Consider the following 15,288-nt stretch of genomic DNA (forward strand, 5'->3'; position numbering starts at 1 on the left):
ACCCATAATCCTGGCTGCCCCAAACAACCAACTGACTGTGACTAAGCCCCTGGACTGAGAAAGGATGCTGCCCTCGACTGACCATGACAACATGCCCTGATGACAGAAAATCCAAAACAAAAACAGAAATTCTGGGAAAACTCAACAGATCTGGCAGCATCTATGGAGAGAAAGCAGAGTTCTGAGCTTTCACACATTCCCACCCATCATGGGTCATGACCCTTCTTCAGAGCTGGCAGTTCTGGAGAAGGGTCACTGGACCTGAAATGTTAGGTCTGCTTTCTCTCCGCAGATGCTGCTAGACCTGCTGAGTTTCTCCAGCAATTTCCATTTCTATTTTTGAGCAGTTGCTTTAGTTAGGGCATGGCACCATTGAATACAGCTTTGAACTGAAGGACTATTTGGGATGCTCTCTCATTGTCCTAAAGTTCATCCAAACTTTTGATCAGTGACTTTCTGAAAACAGTGAGCTTCAAATCCAGCCAGAGCTGTTTCTGCTCCCAAAGAATAATTTACAGTTTATGCCTCATTAGAGGAAAGTGTACAGTTTGTCATGTTCACATTGACTGGGTTATTGTTCCCTTTCCATGTTTTCTTACAAATATTGTTTTGTTCAACTCTGTGGAAAATGTATCAAATGAAATTATATCCATGCTTTATTTTGAAAGCACAATCTTGAACTTTCAAAATCAGCAGAGCAAAACCCGTGATAACTAGCTTTCTGTACAGTGGTACGAATGCAGTGCATGCTGGCCAACCCTTACCTTTGTGCAGGATATATTCGAAACAGAATGCAAGTTTTAGTACAGCGCTTAAAATATGGCTTCAAAGTACTTTCAATTTCTGAGAAATTTGAATAAAGCCTTGCACAGTAGATCTTAATCTGCACAGGTTTGAAATTGTGACATCTGATTGCATGACATTGTTGACATTGGGCATATTTGTGGAACACCCATCTCATGTTAGTTGTTTGATTTTCCACCTTTCACGATCGGATGCAGTAGGACAACAGATCTGACTCCATAAGACCATAAGACATAGGAGTGGAAGTAAGGCCATTCGACCCATCAAGTCCACTCCGCCATTCAATCATGGCTGATGGGCATTTCAACTCTACTTACTGCATTCTCCTCATAGCCCTTAATTCCTTGTGACATCAAGAATTTATCAATCTCTGCCTTGAAGACACTTAGCATCCCGGCCTCCACTGCACTCCGCGGCAATGAATTCCACAGGCCCACCACTCTCTGGCTGAAGAAATGTCTCCGCATTTCTGTTCTGAATTTACCCCCTCTAATTCTAAGGCTGTGTCCACGGGTCCTAGTCTCCGCACCTAACGGAAACAATTTCCTAGCGTCCACCCTTTCCAAGCCAAGCCATGTATTATCTTGTAAGTTTCATGCGTTGTGGGCTCATTTAGCCCTGTGTATTGCATCTGCTTCCACTGTTTGGCGTGCAAATGTGTCCTGTGCTGTAGCCTCATCAGGCTGGCACCTCATTGTTAGTTAAAATTCACACAACACCAGCTTATAGTCCAACATGATTACTTGGAAGCACTAGTCGTTGGGGAGCTGCTCCTACATCCTAACAAGCACTTGTTAGATTGTGGAGAATAAGATTGTAAGACACAGAATTTATAGTAAAAGTTTCCAGTGTGATGTAACTGAAATTATATATTTTAAAAGACCCAATTGTTTGTTAAGTCTCTCATCTTTTAGAATGACCATGTCATTCTAGAATACCATACGACCTTGTCATGGTAGATGCTGCAGATTGTCAACACAGATACCACCATTATGCGTGGGGACACCTCTCATCATGTATGTGACTCAGCCAACATTGTCCATCTCATACGCTACAGGTAAGGATGCCCTGAGGCACGGTACATTGGCGAGAACAACCAGAAGCTACGACAATGGATGAATGGTCATGCAGAACAATTAACAGACAGGAGTGTTCCCTCTCAGTCAGAGAACACTTCAGCGGTCCAGGACATTTGACCTTGGACCTTCAGGTGAACGTGTTCCAAGACGGACTTCGGGACAGGCAACAATGAAAAGTGGCCGAGCAGAGGCTGAAAGCCAAGTTCAGTATCCATGGTAATGGCCTCAACCAGGACTTTGGGTTCATGTCACACTACAGGTGATCCCATTGCACTATATAGGCACAGACAGATATATACACACACACACACACACACACACACACACAGTCAGACCCTTTCTCATGCACTCCCACACACACCCTCTCACAGACTTAAACCACTTTACACTCACACCCTCTCACAGACACTCATAACATCCCCCCCCCCCCCCCCCCCCAAACACATACACCCAAATGCACACATACACATGTCAGTTTGTGGGGTGAATTTGTACTTGCAGAATTACATTTTACTGTGCTCAAAAACTGCATGAATCCATGTATGATTCTGAAAATCTATTTTTAAAATTAGAATCAGTCTGATCATTGTGGCACAGACAGCCTCACAGGGAGTTAATGCCTTCAATACATTATCTGGGCCAACATGAGACCAATTGTTAAAGTGCATTTGAGAATGTAACTTTTAAAAAAAAAAGTTTCACAATTTACATATGAAAGAACTGATACCAACATGGTCATTCTAAAAGATGACAGACTTAACAGTCAGGTCTTTTTCAATATATAATTTCAGTTACATCACACAGGAAACTTTTGCTATAAATTCTGTGTCTTACAATCTTATTCTCCACAACCACCTGATGAAGGAGCATTGCTCTGAAAGCTAGTGCTTCCAAATTAATCTGTTGGACTATAACCTAGTGTTATGCGATTTTTAACTTTGTACACCCCAACCCAACACCGGCATCTACAAACATGACCTCATTGTTAGATAAGCCTGATGCTACTCCTGATAGCCAGGATTGATCTCTTAGCTCAGTAGCAATGATAATATAGGAGAAATGCTGGGTCATGAGGTTTCACATTGCAGTTGAATGTAATTCTGCTTCGAATGACCCAAATTGGATCAGAGCTGCTCATATTTGAGTTGCTTTATTTATTTGAAGTCTTCCATTTTGTATGGTGATAATACATGCAACATTCTGCTTAAAAATATCTTTAAGCCAGACAATAAAGGTTAATTGTTAAGGGTTAACTGCAATTAGCAATTGAAGGAAAATGGAAAAGTACATGAAAAACAAAAAAAAACATAAGAACTGCAGGTGCTGGAAATCAGAAACAAAAATAAAACCCAGCAGGTCTGCCAGCATCTGTGAAGGGAAAGCAAAGTTAGAGTTTCAGATCAAGTGACCCTTCAGAACAGTCTGTTTTGACTGGGAGGTAACCACATGATATGGAATTTTGGAGCAGCCTGAACTGCTGTGCTCTTCCAGCACCACTAACCCAGTATTTGGTTTCCAGCATCTGCAGTTATTGGTTTTACCTCATGGAATTGTGTGTGACAATCATCCTATTGTGCAGTTGCATGGGGCCACCTGGATTTATTTTAGCTTGCTTTAAAGGTTGGAAAAGTACGACAGTCATTCCAAAATGAAGATCCAGCATGTTCAGTAATCTCAAATTCAGAATAGTAGTAATACCACGGACTTAGCCCCATTCATCGGACTTTTTCACCATCAGTCTAGGAATCAGGCGAGAGAAAGTGAGATAGAGTTCCAAGTGCTGGACATCACCCACCAGGCAGTGAGTCCTGCTTGTTAAACATATCTAAAGTAGGTAAAACTAATAGATGTATGCAAATTAATGAGTGAATCAAAATTATATTAAGCTAATAAATCTGTTTTATATTAAAGCACGTCTTGTATGCATTTGAGCAGATCTTAAAGATGCTATTTGACACTTCCAGCCTAACAATATAGTACTACACAATTAGATGGAGGATATCCTCAATGTGAAGAAAGGCTTCATCTCCATAACAACTAGGTGAGAAACTCTGACCAAACTGTCTTGGATGGACACATCTGGAACCAGCAGATTTTTTCCATTGTTTGGTACCCTCACCACTTCCACAGACCCAGTGTCACAGTTATATCCTTTATGACGTGGCAAGGTTGGCCAATAATATGCTACCAGGCTATTCTTGTCGATGGACACCAACGTCCCATGACTAGTACATTCAGTGCTCTTTCCATCAACAGAGCTGTTCAAAATGGAGCAGTAATGATTCATATGAGGACAGGCGATACACACTTACCATAGTCATTGAGTTAAACAGAATGGAAATAGACCCTTTGCTCCAATTAATCTGCGCGAATCAGATATCCTAAACTGATCTAGTCCCATTTGGCAACATTTGACCGATATCCCTCCAAACCCTTCCTATTCACATTCCCATCCAGATGCCTTTTAAATGTTGTAATTTTACCTGCATCGACCATATTTTGCAGCTCATTCCATACACACAAAAAAGTTGCACCTTAGGTCCCTTTTAAATTTTTTCCCTCTCTTTAAACCTACGCTCTCTAGTTTTGGACTCCCCTACCCTGGGCAAAAGACCTGACTAGACACCTTATTCACGCTCTTCATAATTCTATAAACCACTGAAAAGTCATCCCTTAGCCACCAATGCTCCAGGGAAAAATGCCCCAGCCTATTTAACCTTTGCCTATAGTTCAAACCCTGTAATCCTGGCAACATCCTTGTAAATCTCTTCTGAACGCTTTCAAATTTAACAAAATCTTTCCTATAGCAAGATGACAAGAATTGAATACAGTATTCTAAAAGTGGCCCCACCAATGTCCTGTACAGCTGCAAAATGACCTCCCATCTCCTGTATTCAATGCACTGACAGATGAAGAGGTTCACTTGCCCATGTTTGACTTGGTATCATTAGATTGTATGGCGTCCAGAATCAATGTTCATAAGTCCCAGGGCAACATCTTCCTGATTGTACACTAGTGTGCAATACCCAGGGATGGTGATGGTGGGGTTTCAGACATTGCTTCTATAGTATAATTCTGAGAGTATAATTACATCAGACTGTTGCTTAATGAATCTGTGGGATAGCATTCCCAATTCTATCCCATGACCAGATATTGGTTAGGAGGACTTTGCCTTAGCAGCAGGCTGTCGATCGCTGTAGTCATCTCCAGTGCCTAAGTTTGTTCCAGGTTGTCTGACTGGTTTCATTATTTCTTGATTTTGTACAGGGTTGGTCCAATGAATGGCTTACAGGTTGTTTCAGAGGCAGATATAAGCCAGCCACATTACTGTGGATCTGGAGTCACATTTAGGCCAGACCAGGTCAGTATGGCAAATTTCTTCACTAAAGAACATCAGTAAATTAGGTGAGTATTCACTCTAATTGATGATGGTTAAACGGTCACTATTTAGCTAATTTTTAGTTTGAGATTATTTTAAATTATTTTAAAGCAAACATGCCGATCTGTTATACACATTTCCCACAGGGGAGACAAGGAATGTAGCTTTACACTCTATGAGCTTGCTGACATGAACAGCTAACTCAAAGCCATTTTATCCTGTTGCCACCAGCAGTGCTCAAGAATTTATTCCTTATTCCAAAAGATTGCTAGACAATCCAGAGAGGTGGGTAACTCTACCTACATTTAATGTAGCCCAGTTAATTCAACCAAGAAACTAACATTGTGATAGTTATATTTAAAAGTATATTTAACTAAACTAGATAAATAATATTTTGCTAAATTCAGCTAATTGAAGGTGAATAAAGTTCTTGCATAAACAATTCAGTATTTAGAACTGATTTCAAGTTATCTTTTGTTATAAACCATGAGGATGGAATTTCCTCATAAATAATCATCTCACTCAATTGTATAATACTGTACAATATGCTTTATTGCCTGCTAGGAAATAATGATTAAGAATAACACTGCAGCAGCATACAGCATTATAACAGAGGAAAAAGGAAATGTGTTTCAATCACAAAACTAAACAGACAGGCAATAAACATTACGCAATATAAAATGATCATCTGTCAAATTATGCAACTTTTATATAATTAGTGGCTTTAAACTCTTAATTATCAGTAGTAAAATTTCTGAATTCAATTTCTACAGAGCATATTAGTAAGAAATATATAAGGGACTCTGCTCAAAGCAATACAAAGGAGCTATATACACAGGCACCTTCTGTAACAAGAACTGATTCTCATGTAATGGGGATATCCGATCATCATCATGAATTTTGCTTCACGTTTTCAAAATTATACTTCACTGAAATTACTCTTCTAGGAACATCAAAATGAGAACCTACAGCAGTCTCCCAGTTACCATGAGTGTGTTTAACCAAATAGCTTACAACCACATTCGTTCTGCAAGATTAAACTGAAGATGATGTTCAAGCACACCACATATCCTTTCCATTAATGTTCTGAATTGTTGTACACTATTGAACATACAAATAAAGGCTCTATGTTATCTACTTTGTTGCCTGCAACAAGGAGAAAAAAGGCAAATATTTCAGTAGAGCAATGATGTCACTGAGCATCTAAAGTCATGACATCTGCTCTGTGCATGCCTAATAGTGTACTAATCCTGCAAGTAATTTTTGAATACCACTGCAATGGGTACCATACTTAGCTAGTCCTTTTCGGACGGAGTAGGGTTATCCAGAAGAAAATCTGCAATAACACGGGGCTTTTACATCTTAATCCTTTCTGCAACTGATCTCAAGGCCTCACACTTGATATTAAGATGGTTTGTTATTGAACAGCCAGCTCTTGGAAGTGCACTGACTTGGACAATGTAACTCAAGAAATCTGTTTAACAAGTTTATACAATATGAACAACGGCAGAGCATTTTTAAAAAAATCATCATTAGGCAGCCTCAGCGTGTGACTTTTAGGTTGTATAATTGCGTGATGTAATTATGTTGCTAATTTGGTTACTCTTGTAAATCGCGATGTTATAAAGTGTTGGATGCATGAGTTTAATTAATGCAATTAGAAGTTTCAGCACCTTCCTGAGATATCAAACTGTGATGAAACATTTGCCACCAAACACTGCCATAATGACAGTGCTGGTATCTATGGTTACATTTACATACCTACATTTTATTGACATAAATAATTTGCAGCATATGAATCATCAAAGGCCTCCAAAAACCGAAGAACTGTTGATTGTGATCTGTCTCATTAAAAGAGGGGCATTTGTAGTTTTGCTCTATGCTGATGCAGTTTTGGCATCACACCCATTGGCTCATAGTGGACAGTTGTCCAACTCCCTGAACCACACACCCAAATAATAAAATGCCAATAAGTCAGGAGGATCCTTCCAGCTACACCAGTGAAAGTTCACTTGCTGTGAATGTTCAAAGAAAGCATTCCATACTGATCTATGCATTTGCAAAGATTGGACAGTTGGCATGACAGTCAAAATCCAAAGTATGGAATGATAATAGCACTATTGAAAGAATATCACCAATCTAGACTTGAATTGAAATCAAAAGTTACAATTGTAAAAAGTATAAAAATAACACAATCAATGTCATTTTAAACATCACAATGATGACTGCCAAACAAGCATTAACTGCAACAGATCTCAAGACCACACACTTGATAGGAGGATGGTTTGTCATTGAACAGCCAGCTCTTTGGAAGTGCATTGACTGGGACAACGTAACTCAAGAAATCAGTTAAACAAGTTTGTACAATATGAACAACAGCAGAGAATTTGTTTTTAAAAAAAAAATCACTGAGCACCCTCAGCATGTGACTTAGGTCTTTATAAACAGCATGTGTGACCTAATTATGTCACTAATTTGGATTTAAAAGATATAACAATTAATATAATAGAAGCTTTCTTCGGAATAATAATGAACTGATTCACTGTCTGTGGACAGATGACTGTATTGGACATATAAACCGGCATTTCAATTGCCATGAGACAAATGTAAAACTTAAAATGAAATGTTGCTCCACTTTTTTTTAAACAAACTGACTATGTTTTTCTGTGCACAGTTTACTTTTAATTCAAAATCAGACTGATTATTCAACTTTAAGTATTAACTTCTCACCTTGTTGTGCTACTGAAATCTCTAATATGTCAAACTAATTAAGTGCAAACAAATGACAAAATTACCAAAAGCATGTATAACCCTTTGATTGTGTGAAACATGTTTCTAATCTTCCTTTAAATAGTCTCAGTATTAAAATCAACGTCTAGAGGTCATAGACATTTAGAAAGATTAATTTTGATTTTCTGGGATAGTCAACATGGATTTTCCTGCCTTCTGTAATGTAATTATTTAGGTCTACATTTTATTTGAATGAAATACAATTCGCTTAATACTTGTAGATCAGGAAACATCCCTGCATTTTTTTTGGTTTTAAAATTAAAATCAATTATACATCATTAAACTATTTCACCCCACCCTTCCACAAACATTAAATATTTCAGTCTATCAGTCAAACCACCATTTAAAAATATACTACTGGAATCATTTTGTTAATTGTTCTACAACAAACTTGAATTTATGAAACATTTAACTGTATCATACATTTGGTCAAAAATACAGTTCCATCTGTTAGTTCTCTGCCGACCCTTTGTAGGCTACATTCTATTGTTTCTAATGGTGGGCTATGTTTTATTACTATATATTTAGGTGCTATAATGATCTTGCTACTTTCACCATGACTTGAATTCATGACTGAAAGGGTATGGCACAAACATTTTAGCTGGTACACATGATTGGGTCATCAGAGGTATTTCTCATCTTCCAAACCGCTTTTCCAAAAATTAAACTTTTTAATTATTTGGAATCAAATAATATGTAAGAAATGCAATTATGAATGATCTCTTTGGCCACAAGGTGTTATTGCAGCAACTATATCCAAGACATCAGCAGAATAAAAAAGTTTAACTTTTGCAAAGCCATATTTGTCACCAACACCAATTCAAAAAAAATTTAAATACCTTACTAAACATTTTAAAGGCCAAATGAAAGAATCGCCTAGAATACACTGCACATTTTGAATTTGTTAAATGTGCCTTACTCTAGATCATAAAAAACTTTACGCCAAGTTATATTATCCATTCTGTTAAAATTCTAACTTCATTTAAAATAAACATCTACACTCAAAAATTGTGCATGTTAGATTTGAGTTCAGAAATTACATCCACACAGCATATTCTCATAACCACTATGAAAGAGTAGATCAACATCCTAGGTTCAGTTGGCTAAACAAAACAATAATTACATTGCAGCAATAATTTGTTGCAACTTCAGTCACTACTCAGAGTACAGTTTAACGACAAACTAACTCTTGGCTCAGCAATTGTTTATTTCTATGACAGATGAACTGAGCAACTTGAAAACCTGGGCTGAAACAAAATTAATTGGGCTAACTGTTAACAATCAGAATTAGTCACATTTACAGTCTCCATTTGTCAGAAGTGAAGTTGCACGTTTAAGACTGCAATATTGTCATCCCCCTTTTCTGTATCCTACATAACAAAATTTAGATATACACTCAATGCCATTCTTAGAACAGTCACATAGCATTATACTCACTATAAAAAGTGATAATAAGGGATTGCAGTAAATGATAAGTTATTGCATTTCCAAATAATAAAAGCTCCTTAATTAGAATTCACCAGTACAAGTTAATTGGATGGTGCTTTGTAAATAACACTGCTTTGTAAATAACACATTTGCAGCAAGGATCTGATGAATCCTCTTTATAAATGGAGCTCTAACTACATGATTGATTCCCATACAGAATAACAGCAACCTTTAGGTGCAAATCATCTTTCAGGTGCAACCAAACTTGCATCAAAATTTTTCATTTTAGCCAATTTTCTTGAAGTCATGATCACTGTAAATGAGTGACCGTTTCAATGATACTTTAAACTGCATGTTTCTGATGGGAAAAGATGACAGGGGCACAGTAACACTTGATTGCCAAACATATCCTTGCAGCAGGTAGCACTAACTAGCTGCAAGTGAGTTTTGGCTTTGAACATTTCCAAATGACTCTGAAGAAAGTTACATTAAAAGAAAACTTGTTGCTCACAGCTCTGTTGTCCACAACAGTAAAATGGAGTTAGGCAAAAATCAAAATAGGTACTTTATAACGTCTGTGTAACCAACAATTGCAGTTTGAATTTATTGCCCAGTATATTCTTATTTAAAAAATCTGTGATTTTGTTAACCATCTTGCTGATAACTTATAGATTAGCAGTGAAAGAATTTTAAAAATAGAGTGCTACGGCAGACATTCCAAGTGCCTGGGAGGGCATCATCCTGTAGATAGTTATACAATTACTTCCTTTAGACTAATACTTCATTTGGAAATGAACAGTTAGATATTTATTTTCTTCATTAGATGGCAGGAAATTACACTATATCTTGTAATGCTTGGATTAGTGCATTTTATTGGCTTACTCTGAAAATTCAACACAGTTGCTATAACTAATGATGTAACTTGCAATGCCAGCTGTCAAATGCAGCTCCATGGTCTTAATATCGGCTTAGTCACAGCAACGCCTGGGGGACACAATCTACAACTTGGATACAAATCATTGTTGTTGCCACATTTACTAGGGATATTACAAAGTTCTTTCTCTGCAGCGACCTACTAATTTTACCTTTAACGACAGGGCATGTATTATACAGTAAAGTACAGGGTATAAATGCTTGGTTATATTTAGTTAGACAATCCTTATCTATAAATGTTCTATGGATACTTAATTCTGTATTAAACATTAATACTTCAAAAAAGGCCATAAGAACAGAATTATCCTGTTTGAAATCAACAGTGAACACTTAAACACCAAAGGTTAATCGCCTGTTTGCTAAATTTCCACTGTGAGATTCTCCTTGTTCTTCAGCTGAACACTGACTTCACGCTTAAGCAAGATTTCTGCCAAATATCTGTTGAAGTAGTTGTGCTGAAATAGGAGAAGCCTCAAGGAAATTTAAGTCTCAATTTAAACTGTCCAAGCACAAAATGTAAGTATCTGTTAATGCTTTAAAAAAGGAAAATATACAGTGAGCCATTCCTGAAACCCAATGATATAACTCTCTTGCCCACTTCAGTGTTGAAAGAATAGTAGGTTCACTCTGTGGTAACTCTTGCTGTTCTCAATGCTTCTGATACAATAAATTATTGCAGAAAAAAAAACAGAAACAGGAGCACATGTATATTAAATATCGATTCTCCCAATCCATGAATGTTAATGTGCTTCAGTATAAGCAAATGGGCACACTCCCATATTAAGCACCAGTATAGCTGATACATATTATAGTAGCGCTTTTAGGAACTCTCACATCAATGTTCATGAGCAAATCTTGGGGACTATTCACATGCTAAAAAGTGATATCAAGTGCAATAAGCTATACTTCAATGTCATCACACGCTCTTGTCACAATTCAAAGGAAGGAGATCATAGTTTAACTCCACATCCTACCTATTAATCTAATGGAAATGTCACTTAATGGTAAAGGAAACAAAAATAAATGCAAAAATACAATAATTGTATTCTACTTGGTCAGGCATAAAAAGTAGACATTTTTTCTCATTATACTCAATTTTCGTGTAAAAGCATTATGAACATTTAAATACAGTAATGTGTACTTTTTCCATTTTTAAATATTAGCTAGACTTTGGGCAAAAGCTGGTTCTACAACAAGGAAAAGACATATTTCTAATGACAAGCAAAGGATGGCAATTGCACAAAAAAGTTAACAAAACGTCTTTTACAGCTAGAATGACAGTGTAATGAATTATTGTATAAAGCAGTCACACAAGGATCATGTTACCAGGATGGGTAATTCTGTCTTTACTTGATGCCAATGGAAGAGATGTGCAAACCTCAAACTAATTGAGAAACTGTTCTACCAATCTTTAAGTAGTTGAGGACAACGCAGCCTTCTTCCAATTCATTCCATATAGGCTATGGCATAAGTTATAATATCCCACTTGCATTTAGCGAGCAAAGGTCACTTTTTGCCTTAAATGTACAGTTTAGTTTAGACCCTGATTCCCATTTAATTAAGTTTAATTAACTCAAGACTCATGTAAAGGTTCCAGTATGGTTTCACAAGAAAAGTTTCAGAATCTGTTTGCAAATGCAAACAGCAATTTTATGTCTCACGATACTCTGTGCTGCTCAGCATTAGTTCCCGGATAAATTAATGGCAAACTTCAGACACAAGTCAGGGGAAGAATTTTTGGTTTACAAGTTCGCAATGCTTTATTAAGAGAGGTGCAACTATTTCCTAGTACTCAACAGTGAAAACCCAAACTTCCAAATTAAGCAAATCAACAATGCAGCAAAAGCTTTCTCAAGATCCAAATACCTACTTTGCTACAGAAATCTGAATAGCCAATTCAGTGCTTTTTCAAATCCAAGTTACATATAGATGAACCGAACAAGGAGGAGAATACGTCATATGGGGAGAGAGTGGGCAAGTAAACCAACCTTTTTCAGCATTAATACGTAAAAGCTGACTCATGATCCAGGCTAGAGTAATTATATTCATGCTGTCAACAAAACTGACAAGTTCATCTGGAAATTCAACGTGAAATGCAATCATTCTTCATAGTTTGGATCTAATGGATAACTATTCTTGCTCCTCCTCTCTATGCAAATTTTAAGTATGAATTATAAACTGGCACAAAATTGCAGTGAAATCTGTATTAGGATGAATGCCTCTAACTATAAAACTACTAACCTTATGAATTGATGATTTTCAAAGGCAAAGAAGTAAACATCATCCCTATCTGAAGTAATTAGATTTATCCAGGTTTTTGTGTTCTGCACGTTTTGCAAAATTTACTTTCCTGCACAGTCCTCTTTTTTACTTTTTCTCTCCTATGATAATACTTTATATTGATGCATTGTTTTAAATATGACCACAGTACTACTCTCACCCACATACCACCCCATTCTGGTCAACAGCCTGTTTTACACCGAAGACAACAGAGTTGAGACATAAGTTCTGGTGCTGATGTGTAGACATTTTCAGCAGCACACTCAGGTATCAGTGGACACCCAAGGGTACAAGTTATCGCAGGGACGCTGATGAAAAATAAATTAATGCAGAACCAACTGAGATATCAGCTGATGCAGCCCAAGATCGCAAACGAAAACTGCATCTTAATTGTACCAGTGATTCATGAGGCCACGCAGCCATAATGGAAAGTGACATGACTGTTTTAAAAACCTCGAACATTACTTCTTTTAAGGGCAACCATTACATACCTTCCAAGTGCCTATATCTAGAAGCTCAGATGAAGTTAAATCAAACCCAACCCTTAGGATAAAAAAAGCCTATTTATTTGTTAGGCAAAATTAGTATTCAACATGAGGCATTTTGAATAAATTTATAACAGTCATCGCAGAAGCCAAATTACAGAAAGGTATATTGAAAAGCACGAACAAATTTAAAACTCAAAAAGGCAATTGTTGTGCAGGTCCATTGTTCTTTCCTGCCACCACACCTTTCTAGATTTTTTTTGGGTCACAAAATCTGAATTGAGAAGCCAACATTTTTTAGAAGTTTCATATCAATTACCAAAACTTTAACATTGCTATAAATGTGACAATTTATCAAAAATACTCAAGATTAAAATTAGACTAAATTTAAATGTGTTAAAATCATTTTTGCTGGAGTCAGATTTTGCTCAGGTTTAATGTGTGTTCAATACAGGCAGAATTAAATTTTGTGTATCAACTACAGATTTGTTTAGCTCAGACAGCAGCACCTAATACATGTTTCATTATAACTGTGCCATGGTATTTATCATTAGCTTTTTATTGCAATTCCAGTCACAATCTTCTGAAAGAACAAATTGTCTCTGATGTGAACAGAATGTACTATTCCTTACGTGAGGCTTATAAAGACTGGGTATATTACATACAATACACCAAATAACTCTGCAGGTTTCCCAAAAATAGACTGCCTTGAACAATTAATACCTGGTATTTGTTGATGTCAAGATGTCGCACTAACAACCACAATGACCAGGCAGCAACTGGTCTTGTATTACTTCACGGCACTGAAAAACTGTCTTTGTGTGCCTGCTCTCAAAATTGTGCAACTGCTTTAAAACATCATTTATAGTCCATGTTGTTTGCCATTCTGGTAACATGATCTTCAACCAATATGGGAAGAAAGATATTTTGCATTCAAGCTAAGCAGTACTAAACATCAGTAATTCTAGCTGTTGGTCTGACAGAAGACTTTTTTTTCCTTTGTGCTGATATACTTCTGCAACCTGAAATAAAACCTGAATATCTCCTCAGTAATTTGTTGAATTAGTAACCCTATAACCATCATAATAATCATTCACTGTAAAAAAACACAGCAGTGCAACAGTTGGGACCTAAAAAGCTTTGCAGGATTTCTGCCACTATTAGTGCCTAATTGCTTAAAAATAAGCAAATTACTTTACACATCTTAACAGTATATTGGAAAACAGTCACATCCAGTAATCTGCCCCAATGCAGGGTCAGTGAGGTTTAGCAAGAGAAAGCAAAAATAATAGGTATTAAATTGTCATGGAAAACAAAAAAAAAGCACAAAGATTGCGTGTGTAACCAAAGGTACTTACTGTCTGCACAGAGACAGGTTGTGCTATTAAACTCAACTACAGATTAACAGAGATTTCAACTAAATAATGGCGCCGTTGAAATAAAATATCTTAATGCAATGGGCAAATGTAAAGAACTTCCAATAATATTTTTCCTGCCACATCATTTCAGTAATCAGGCAGAAGTTCATGATTAAAGTTTCCATGAAACTCAAAATCATAATGTGCTTTTAAAAAAAAGGAAAAACAGAGGTTGACGATATCTAGTCACTAGCACAGTGCATCAGTGTTACTTGAGAAAAGCTAGAATTTGCAGCAAACTTGAGTAGTTCACACTCTGATCGTGTAGCGTGCAGTGGCAAGAATTGCCAGTAGATTTCATGGGCAGTTGCTCTGTGTAACAGCTATTCTTTTTATATACCAGGTTGCCTTCAGATAGGGAACCAAAAGCTGAAGAAACTGGTTTAGCTCCATTCGTTAATGTTTGATGCTCAAATTGTGAGCCTGTCCCATGGGGCTTTGCTGAACCAGTGTTTCCCAGCTGCTCTGTGAGGTACCCAGTCACGGCAGGGTGCCATTCCGACAATGCAGTCAATATCAGGTCAAACTGATCCATCTCGTGTGTTCCAGACTTTGTAAAGATACAAAGCAATAATGCATTATTGGTCTGCACAGGAGATAAGTACTGAGGTTTGTGCCATTTCCTTAGGCTGTCCATCATGGTTTAGAGAAACCGCACGTTGGCCTCTGCAGATGAAAGAAACAAAACAGAA

The 15,288-nt window shown here is 37.1% G+C and overlaps 1 protein-coding gene across 9 annotated transcripts in view; it reads right to left on the reverse strand.

Annotated features, from left to right (window-relative positions):
• Positions 1 to 5,796: 5,796 nt before the first annotated feature.
• bbx (BBX high mobility group box domain containing) overlaps positions 5,797 to 15,288 on the reverse strand; it is a 207,054-nt gene continuing 197,562 nt past the window's right edge. For all 9 annotated transcript variants that reach the window (XM_072585379.1, XM_072585381.1, XM_072585380.1 and 6 more), the window contains one exon: positions 5,797 to 15,262. In XM_072585379.1, the coding sequence (XP_072441480.1) occupies positions 15,175 to 15,262 (88 nt within the window). In that variant the 3' untranslated portion in view covers positions 5,797 to 15,174. The remainder of the gene's footprint in view (positions 15,263 to 15,288) is intronic.

Source organism: Chiloscyllium punctatum, chromosome 15 (assembly GCF_047496795.1).
Source record: "Chiloscyllium punctatum isolate Juve2018m chromosome 15, sChiPun1.3, whole genome shotgun sequence".
In the NCBI taxonomy this organism is placed as follows: domain Eukaryota; kingdom Metazoa; phylum Chordata; class Chondrichthyes; order Orectolobiformes; family Hemiscylliidae; genus Chiloscyllium; species Chiloscyllium punctatum.